Genomic DNA, 10,929 nt, shown 5'->3' on the forward strand with positions numbered 1-10,929 from the left:
GAAAGTAGACGCCATAACAGTTTCCCTTCAAATCGTTCGTGTTATTGGACTTAAATTTTATTTCTGCGATTTTAGGTGAACGAGACTGGTAAAAGTGAATGTATCGAGTCAATGGGACAGAAATAATCGTTGTAATGAGATTTTGTAAGTAATGAAAGTAGTCATGTCATAAATTTCTAAACGTTTTAAATTTTATTAGTCATGAATGCTACATAGATTGAATTGTTTCGGTCAAAAAGTTTGGGATGCTCCGAATTTTTTTTTTTATTTGATGCTTCGTATTTATGACTTAAATTTTCTAAAAAAGTTTTGTATTATATTCAATGAACTGTATTCTAAGGCTTGTAAGAATTTTGAAAATGAATATATTAATTATTGATTAATGTTATTTTTGATGTTATGTTCGATATCATTCAATAACGTTCTAAGCATTTAATTAATATAAAAATTTGTAGGAAAGTGGAAACATAAACAATATTTGTTTGCAGATTAAGAAACGGATGTATCCGTGAGTAGAGCAGACAGCAGGGGCGAACTTATTGCGAAATAAAGTCGTTTCGACTTTTCCGTCGCAGATGGGGCAAAAATGGTGCGGGACAACAGCTGGCACGTCGAAATGCAGCGAATGTGAGTCTTTTTATTGGTCCTTTTTATTGTTTGCGTGTTTTGTTTTTCCAAAATATGGTACAAAGAATCACTTTTTATAAAATGTAGGACTATGTATGTGTATTATAAAACATAGTTATCGAAAAAATAACAATTGTATACAAATTATAAATAATTCATTAAATACACTGACTTAAGCTCAGTGAGATATTAAATGCATTTTTCGACGTGAATGTTTGAGTAATACTCATTTGAAAATTTAAATGTAAATTATTCGAAGATAGATGAAAGTTGAATATTCAATTTTTAATTAATTAAATGCAAAACAAATTTTGGTATACCTTATTCTATAAAGGCTGACGTTTTCACGTAAATATTTAAAAATTAGTTATCCAGTTATATCCAGCATCTGATTTTGAAGAAAATAACCGTTGCCCTCAATAGTACTTTTAATGGGTCTTATATTAGAATCCATGGAACTTTGACTATTGGATTTATGAAAAAATTCTACAGGTTTTTGTCGGGTCTTCAACTTGTTGAGAGCTATATGTAATTTATCCTCTGAGCTGCTTTGAGAAAGTAATTTTTTATTATGCGCGTTGAATAGACTTTTTTTTATTTTCATCGTTGCATATTGTCTTCGAGAATAATAATCTCTCCAGCATTGTCGAAAATTCGTGAATGTGGTGTTCCAAATGCAAAGTTCTTCCACTAAAACAGAAATATATTACATAATAGAAAATCTGTGTCTAATTTTATTGGCGTATAAAAGCTGCAGGTTTTTTAATAATATACAGATCAAGGAAGTAATATTTGTTTATGTATTTTTCAATTTTATTTGACATCAATTAAAGGTAAGTGTAGTATTTTTATATAATATTAATAGATGGCATAATAAATAGTATTTATGTCAGCGATTGTGAATGCTTGGGTAGTTGTAATATTAAAACAGTAAATAGAAGAAAATTGATCTTTGTACCATATAGAAGGAAAGTTGTAAATATGAACATCCCAGTGAGGAACGTAACGTCTGGTAGAAGCACGATGGCTAAACTGAAAAGTGTTGGTCCTTCACACATGGCCATCCCTTTTATGGTATTCACTAACCACGGTAAATAGAGATAAGGAATACCATATTTATCGGCCATAGTCATCATTACTGTGGTTATCAGTCCCGTGATTACGTCTGTTGCAAGTATCACGATCTTTAAATCTGGAAGTGAAACACATTTTTGCTCAGAACCTATCCTCAAATTAAATAAATGAAGATATTAGTCAGTATCTCATTCAATGTTACGAACAATATGTTTTTCGTATCTTTTTCTTGGATTTCTAAATGAATAATTGCACACAATGTTTTTGATTACGAAGGAATGGCAAAATAAAGCTAAAATGCTTTGCAAAATTACTATTTACAAAAATTACAACTATCCATTCGAAGTGGGTATATGTGTTATAAATTAGACGTTCTCTACTATATCTTCAGATACTTTTTCCTTCATTTTATATTTTACAAAGTATACATTATCGAAAAGTGCATATTTAGCATTGGAAATGAAGTATACAATTAACGTAGGATTGGCATTCGAGAACAAGATACTTAAACATGAGACGCGTGCGCGAGTACATAGAGAGTGAACTAGTAACTTAATGAAATGTATTATTTAAGTATTGTTACTGTAATTTCGCCGGAAAAGAGCATTAAAAGTTGCCGATTTAGTCATTGTGTTCCCAAGGGGGGAACGACCTCCGACTTCAAGAACGATCGAACTTAAACAATGTGTAACGAAACACATTAGTGCCATGTACAGTGCTTCTACCTGCGATAACGTTACAAAATAGAAGATTTGATTACACGATAGGATAAAAATTCTCGTCGTCATTATGATATAATTTTCTACCTTGAAAAACATTTCCTTACGCGTGTCTTTTGTATTTTCCTCAGCGTAAACATGACTAAGACTTTTCTTTAATTTATGTACCATCGTTACCGTATTTTCTTCACATTTTTACCTACTCATAACGGAACCGTTTTTTGGTTATTGTATAACGAAAGCTGTTCCACGTGTTCCTTGTCTCGTCCAACATAGTAATTAAACAAAGAATAGTATGCGACACATAATCTGCAATTTCAAGCGTATGATCTTTTATTGTGTCAATACAGTGACATTTAACCGTACAGGACTTCTTAGATTAAGGTTTTACAAGAATTTCATGAAAAATTAATTTTTCAGTAAATTTTTAACGAGCTTGTCGCACTTGTCTGTGAAACAAGCAAAACACTTGTAGCCAATTGTACACAGTCCAAATGGACACTAATATCTCGTCGCGATTTATGTGTAGACCGTCCAAGAATACTTTAACGCAGAATACAATTATTTCTACGATAATAACGCATAGTTGCATCAGAAGCCACGGCGTGTGCAACATCGGGTATTCCTGAAACAATATTATATTAGTCGAAAACGTTAAGTTTGAAAGAATTTTTTTGAATCACTCACCGTGATTGCACCTAGTATGATTAAAGTGTAGTGTTCTATACCCAGAATGGAAGTCATCAACTTTAGATCCCTTTCTATGTCTACTGGAACTGATAAATTGTAACTAATAGCTACTGAGGGATTTGCCAATTGTTGATAATTTATTTATGGTGGTAATTGAAAATTGATAATCAAGCTCTTAAAAACCAAACTATATCTTCACATATTGTAATGCAGTACAATAACTTACCAGTTTGCTTCTCTTTACATGTTGACGATCTGATTGGTATTTTATTATTTATAATGCGAATGATATCGAAAGCTGTGATCACCTAATAAATACATACGTTATTTCAATGATTATTCGATACACACAAAGTACGTACTAAATAGGTGAACAAAATTCATCAAGAAATCAAATTTCATGAATCAATACGTTGCTATCTCCTTACTGATTATTAGGTTGCGATTGATTCATGAATTTGTTTAGTTCTCTATTATGCAAAAGCATTGAGTATTACGATCGACTAACGGTCCCAATCAGGCCCAGCATGATGACGTAGATGGAATTTCCCATCAAGTAGTGATCGCACAGGGTACATGCCAGTTTTCCAATTCTCTAAAAAGGTGTTAATAGTATTACCATCTTTGTACTTTTACCATTTAGTCGAGATTTCACTCAACATTTGAAAAAAGACTAACTAAAGGTCCCCTATGTTCGTAGACTTTTCGTCTACCGCGAAATCTCATAGTTCGTAAACCACGTTTATATAATCGTTATTCGATCAATTAAAATTTAGGTTAAAACTTAAGGAATCCTTCCAATTTCTATTGTTACTTCTTCAGAAGTAACACGTTGCAATTCAGAACGATGCTTTTTAATATTATTAATTTATAATAAATCCGATGAGAATTTCCTTAAAATTCGTGTATCGATCAGTTTGCCCCAATTCGTTTTAAATTCATTTTAACATTTGACATTAAGGCAATGTGTACACGCACATACACACACATCTGTCTGAAATGGAGGCGCTTACCGAATTTTTATTGTTTCCAATATACGCTCCAACAGTGGAAAGAACGGAGCGTTTTCGATGACGTGCCATTTTCTAGCATCTCCCGCGATTCACATAGCTGAAACGCTGGACCATTTTTCCAGAGGAAGGTTGCACCGAAATTTTGCTTGGCAGGTTATACAGTGTAATTTACAACATACGTTCGATAATTTGTCGCGTCTACGAACAATCTGAATAACGACGGAATACTGATGAGTGCGTTTCACTTCAAAGAGCCCAGTCTGACCCACTTTTGGTCTCCATACACGAAAAAAAAAGTAGAAAAAAATTCTCACGATGAACAGATACCCTGATAAAATTCAAACGGTGCACGAAGGATACGACACATCGACAGTGAGTTTTTTAAATAAAGACAGCTTCCATCATTAGCAAAGGAATGCCTCGAGTTCGAAGCGGCCCTTATTACTCGAGACACTTTTCTAGGTGCTTGATTATGAATTTCCACCTCAAAAAATTAAAACAGGTGACACGTCCGAGGTCAACACGTCGATAAAAGACGAGAAACAGCCCTGTACGAGGACGATCGAAAATGAAATTCTGAGTTACTGCCAAGCGTTACTGCTGTCTACTTGCGTGTTGACGTTGAGTTACCATAGTGTTCGTTATGGTCGAACCGAGTACAGTATTCTGGAAAATGGTCAAGTGATTCAAGGATACAAGCGTAAGGCTGTCATTACTTTGAGTCTAGGTTACTCTGTACCCTATTCTGTGATTTCTTTCTTGGCAGTTGCAATGCTTGCCTATTCTCTTTTATCGGTAAGGAGCTTTCGTTCGCTTAATTTGGGTCAAGGTTTAAGCTTAACTCGGCGTTACAAACTTCAGAGCTGTGGATATAAACTTTTTACTGAAATTTTGGTCTTTTTTTATTCTTGTCAGCATACGGGCTTCACCAGCAGATCTAATTACGTTCAAAAGGCAGGAAAATGTTTTATTTTTCCTCCTACCGTTAAAATTTGTTAATGTCAAATAATAATACACTTTTGTATGAATTGAAATATTATTGGAAATATTTATTTGGTTTCGCAAAAATGTGTCATTTGTATTTTAATTATATATTTCTGACACTGACGTCATCAGGAGTATAAAATATTGTTTCCAATAATTATTTTTAATACATTCAAAAAAATTATTATTTTAATTGGTAATACTAAATAGTATATTTGAAATCTTCTTTTTCTAATATTACTTTAAAAAAAGTAATATAAATTAAGCAAAAATATATTGTAAGTTATTGATTTTAAATTTCAAGTTAACGTTGCTGTACAATGTACATGATTATGCTCCTAAATTTGGTTCCTAGAAAGTTCACGGTATTGTTAGTAACGCCAGTTAATTTATGTAGATGCTTTGTCGGGTATAATGAATTTGAAATTGTAATATGAGTTTAACCGATCGATTGTCAATTATTTTAGAAAAAGCCACGTTGGAGTCTTCCATCAATAGTTCTTTATTTAGCCGACCTGATGTATGACATTAGTGGGGCTATAATTGCTATTTGGCTGTTTTTCTCCAATTTTCCTTTATCGACTGCCTTATCGTACACTGCAGGAACGGTGCTTTTCATACGTATGTTTCAATTTACGATTTCGTATTAAATAACTAACATGTTTCATGTCACAGAGATATATTAACTTTCATCTAGATCTCTAGAAAATTTTCAATCCTTAAATTGGATTTATTATTAGCCAGAATTCTCAACTTTAGATGAAATTACCGATTTTGTTTACGGTGAATGTTATCCATAAATCCGTCTTTACGTCATAATTCTGGCTTTCAACTTTATTTCTATTTATTTTATGTCAATTCGAAATATCTAGTCCAATACATTTATCCACGAGTAATAAATATTGTCGAGTAATAAATATTGTGATTCAGAGGACATGAAATATTTTAACGTAATACAAATTAGATAAATATTCAGAATTTTAATACGTAGTTGGAGAAATTTGGATATGGCTGGGCGTCCTTTGCCTCTACGAACATAGAACATTCAAATAGAAGTACCTGTTAGAAGAAATTCATGGGAGTTTAAGAACAATGAAAGAGAGGAAATTTTTAAAAAATTTACATGTTATTTCATATTGTACTTTAGAGTCTATATGTGTACAGTTTGTAATAAAGTCTCGATTCGTCGATTGTCACATCACGAAGTTTTCCAAATTTGAGTTTTCTTGCGTCAAAGTGCTTGAATATACTGCAGGACAATCTAATGCATCAGTCGAGCACTGTGGTTTGAAGTCAAGAATCCGAATTTCTGGGCAATAGTACAATCTGAAATGAATAACAACTTTGTGAAATGTGATACTTTAAACCTAATATTACCGAATATTTTCATAGTATTCATGAGAATTGTCTAAAGTGGATCGCCCTGTGTACTTCCAATTTACTTGAGAGGTTCTATCTTATCTATCTAATAAGTTTAATCTATTTAAAGGTCCGAGGAAAGCAACAAATAAGAAATTTTTGTAGGAAAAAGTGTAAACAAAAATTAAATAGAATTTCTTTCTATTAAAGTTGCATCCATTATTTAAATTTTTTTGGATTTTTATTTGAGAGATTTTCATTCGCGAACAACCTGCATATTTTCGACATAAATTAAAATAATTTTCGATTGTTCATGTTGTCCTTTTTTACAGACTCATAACTATTTATAAAATTATGAATTTGTATTCAATAATTGATAAACATATTTGTAAAGAGAACAAAATTAATTTTCAATTAGAGTTCCTTAATTGTTATACCCTTTGGATCTTTTAATTAGATGTAACTTATTAATTAAATTTATTCATATATTCACCTTGGACAATATTTTTCCACGGCGTCCTTCAACGTGTACTTCTCATGAAAATCGCTTTTCGATATTTCCTGCATGATGAATCCCATAAATGCTTGACACGGAACTCCCGTTGCTTGAATGTCGTTTTCTAGTTCAATCGTCGCGAGCTTGTCCGGTATGCACTCATCTTTGTTCCTGCTGAAAGGACATAAGATCTCGTAGAGCAGTTTTCATGGATTTTCCTCCAATTTTTCCCAATATTCAACTTGCGCTCACTTGCAAAGGAATCGTTGCATAGAATCCAGGACACAATAGGTGTTCGGTCTGAGAGCGACCCCAGGAACAGACCAAAGCAGTTGTGCTTTCGCTGCCATTTCCAAAACTTCGTCGTTCAAAACTTTCGCAATTGTCGACAGCTTCGAACTGCGCAAAAATCGTCTGACTTATGCCAGCAAGAATGGACGAGAATTTGAAAAAAACTTGGAACTTGATTTCTCACCCTCTAAAAAATTTGTCGATCGACATGTTGATGATCCTTATATTCGCATTGGCGAATACAAGTCGCTCCTTGAGTAGTTCCTCTGGGGTTTGATTCAAACTAGTATGGTTGTTTGCTATGGTACCGTTTGGTTTAAACCTCAGTTTTGCTCCATCTGCAGTTGATGCGTTTACGTCTGTCCTAGCGGGCTCGTCTTTCAACAGATTTATCAAATAAACCTGCACGATTTTATTTTGTGTATTAATATCGAAGCGTGGGAGTTGAAAGAATGTTAGTCGTTCGTTGGAATGTTTACGTGTAAATCTGGATGCCTGCGAGCTGCAGTCTCGATGTAACAGAATTCCCTGGTGGACCAATTCTGGTTCTCCAATTTGAAGAAGTAGACATTGGGCGACGCTTCGATCTCCACAAATGAAATTGCTTGTAGGCTGAAATGTTTTCGGTAGTGTAGTTTTCGATAAGAAATTATCTACAAAATGTAAATAACAATGAAATATATTTTCTCTAGATCGACTATAGACATTTACAACAGTCCCAACAAGAATAACAGAAGCTTCGACTTTATAATTAGATTTCTGATTAGAAGATTTTACAGTACAAAAGAATTTATACAATATTAATTTATTCCATTAATTTAAATTAATTACTCTTTAAGGAAAGTAAAATTTACATATATCATTTATCTGATCATTTTTCTCATTTCAATATCTGAAATATTTGATCAGCTGATGGCAGTTGTTATTGCGTCAATGTTCCGGGTCAGTACATTTGGCAGTTCAAAATGGCGCCTAATTTGAAAGGTAAACGTTGTCAAATATAGATAGATATAAAGTGTTTTAATTATATCAATGTCTATAGTCGATTTTGAAGAAATGTATCACATTGTCATTAATATCCCGTATAAGTTTTTCCAATGTATAGAAAAACTTTTTTAACCCTAAGGATAAAAAGCAGTTTTTATAAAATGATTTTGTTCTTAACGCCGATACCTATTGCCGATCACGGGAGGTAAACAAATGACCACCGTGACGAAGATTAGGAAGACCAGGCTTCCAATGATGAAGCAGGATGCCAAAAATGCGTAAAACAAATCTGACGGCCATCTTCTCAGTTGGCTCACTACTCCCTTGATTATCGGTGCTTCCGAGTAGCCCTCTGAGAATCTGTTGAACCTATCACTGTGTTTGTTGGGGTAAAGGAGGGATACGTCCTCGCTGAAGGGATCTGCGTGCGTTTTGAAGGAGGAAAGAAATCTTTAGAACAATTTATCTTCAACATGGTTAATACTTTATCAACTGCCTACGTTATGGTTGAGCACTGACTGTTTTATCTTTAGATTTTGGTAGTACAAAATTTTGGTAATACAACATTCTTGACGATTTTCGTAGTTTTCTGTATTATGATGAAACTCAGTGCGAAAAAGGTTTATTGATTTGGCCATTCAGTGATGTGTCGTGAAAGAGGTAAATCTACCTTGGCGGGGTATGGCAATGTGTTAAGTAAGATAGTTCACGCAAAGCACTTTTCAACTGTGTGTGTGAAGTGACGCGTCTATAAACCTCAGGTGCTATAAGCAAAGCTCTTTCAAATATTGCGGTACCACAGTATGAATAAATCACAGTGTTTCTGTGATATAACCTCAGTGTTCACTGACAAGTTTATAGCATTTGGTATCTTCCTGAGGTCGAATGAATTATGGACTACTCATAGAACTTTATTTAGTTTCATGAAAGACTTGAATGACAGTGCATGCAAATAAAACTAGTTCATTTTAAATAAGTTTCAAGCTGTAGTTAACACATTAACAGGCATATAACTAGGGAATCTGATACTTCCAAATGAATGAAATTAATGAAAGGATGGTTGATCACTTAATATTAGAATGTCATTCATCGAGGAACATCCAAATGAGCAACCAAGTGTCAAATCAGGTGTTTTAAGGTACGATTTCACGCGAGAGTACTTGACTTTTGTTGTCATGACACTGTACAATGATACAATAGCATTAAGTTTCACTGTCACATCTAGTTTTCACGATGACAAAAGTCACGATTTAGTGTCACGTGAAAATGTACCATTATAGAACCATTCACTGAATCAGAAGTCACTGTTAGAACAAAGAACATTGTTTCCCACAATTGTTGCACTTGATATCGAAGTAAAGTTTCAACCATTCGTGTGACATTGATGACCTCACTCGAGACAAACTCGATCACCCTCCCTTGGTGGATAATTTGAAAGATGCTAGATTGGATTAACGGGGATCTCGAGGAGGGTCAGACTACGTTTTCAGGGATCTCCCTCTGGATCACTTACCCTTCGTCTTCGGCATAATGTCGATACTTTCGCACTGCTTAATGTCGTCTTCGTCGCCGGCCGTTTATGCTGTCAGCATCGTCCGCCAAGTCAGCATTTCGCAATAATTGGCCGTATTTAAATTGAGTCACGACGATTTGCCAGAGCACGGAGGTGGGCTGTCCCGCGGATAGTTGGCATAATGTTCAAAAGCGGAGCGTCGAACCGCGATGTCAACTGTGAAAAACATGCAGCAGTTCGCGAAATGGGAACTGATGGGAACCGTTTGCGTGCAGACAGCGTGGAAAAAAAGGTTATCGCGCCGTTCGCGATTGTTTCTTCTGCGCACAGGTTCGATCGTCACGCGAAACTGTTTGCGTTTCGTGATCATCTTCGGACACTCCCGCGCGTTTGCTTTTATAAATCATAAATAATTTATAAATAATCGTTTACCTATACAAGGTGAGCTGCGCGAAAACGTAGGACACTTTCGACGGTATATGAGAAAATATTTGGCGGGAAATAGTTGAAACTGTGGTAGAACACGTTTTGTTTAAACTACCGATAGAAATGATAATATAAGTAGAAAATATAAATGATTAAAATTTTAGTATGGAAAAGGTTATAATTGTCAAATCTGAGCTTTTGCAAAGTAAGCAGGACACTGTCTTGACCTGATTTGATTGCAAAACCTTCAACTAAGCATTCCATTGAAACCAGAATTGTAATTATTTACTTTCTAGAGAAATACGTAAGTAGAAAAAATTTAGAGTAGTACGTACAGAAACAAAAAGATAATAAACAAAGTCCATAAAATTTCTAATATATTTTGTGTAAAAAATTTAATATATCTCTTCTTTTCATGATCAGTTAAAAATAAAAACATTTTTGTCCTTAGCACTCTTGAGTTTGAGGACTCAATTATGTATGACTTATAATACTTATTACATTCATTTACTTACATTGCTAAACAACGTTTTCCCACTTAGTAAGATACAGTTTAATAACTAAGAAAAGTACTTTATCAGACATATCGTATTCATTATATATTTAAAAACTGCTCGCGGTCAGGTCAATGTTGAAAACAGAGATACAATGTCCAGAGACATGGTATTAACCTGCTAATTGTGAAAAACAAATTAAATTATCGTTTAAAGATACTATTTGTGTTCCTGACGCTTAAAACTAAGAAGCAAA

General features: G+C 34.0%; 1 protein-coding gene across 2 annotated transcripts; it reads right to left on the minus strand.

The window, feature by feature from the left end:
- Window positions 1–6,212: 6,212 nt before the first annotated feature.
- LOC143179085 (uncharacterized) lies at window positions 6,213–10,087 on the minus strand. 2 transcript variants are annotated; one of them, XM_076378108.1, is made up of 7 exons: window positions 9,754–10,087; window positions 8,427–8,661; window positions 7,733–7,865; window positions 7,438–7,655; window positions 7,215–7,361; window positions 6,960–7,133; window positions 6,213–6,433 (listed from the first exon to the last, which is right to left on the minus strand). In XM_076378108.1, the coding sequence occupies exons 1-7, from the start codon at window positions 9,767–9,769 to the stop codon at window positions 6,301–6,303; spliced, it is 1,056 nt and encodes a 351-aa protein (XP_076234223.1). In that variant the 5' UTR covers window positions 9,770–10,087; the 3' UTR covers window positions 6,213–6,300. The 2 variants fall into 2 exon arrangements, with proteins under 2 accessions (XP_076234223.1, XP_076234222.1); XM_076378107.1 differs by having other exon boundaries at window positions 6,960–7,136; window positions 9,754–10,083.
- Between the last annotated feature and the right edge of the window lie 842 nt (window positions 10,088–10,929).

Source organism: Calliopsis andreniformis, chromosome 5 (genome assembly GCF_051401765.1).
Source record: "Calliopsis andreniformis isolate RMS-2024a chromosome 5, iyCalAndr_principal, whole genome shotgun sequence".
Classification (NCBI taxonomy): domain Eukaryota; kingdom Metazoa; phylum Arthropoda; class Insecta; order Hymenoptera; family Andrenidae; genus Calliopsis; species Calliopsis andreniformis.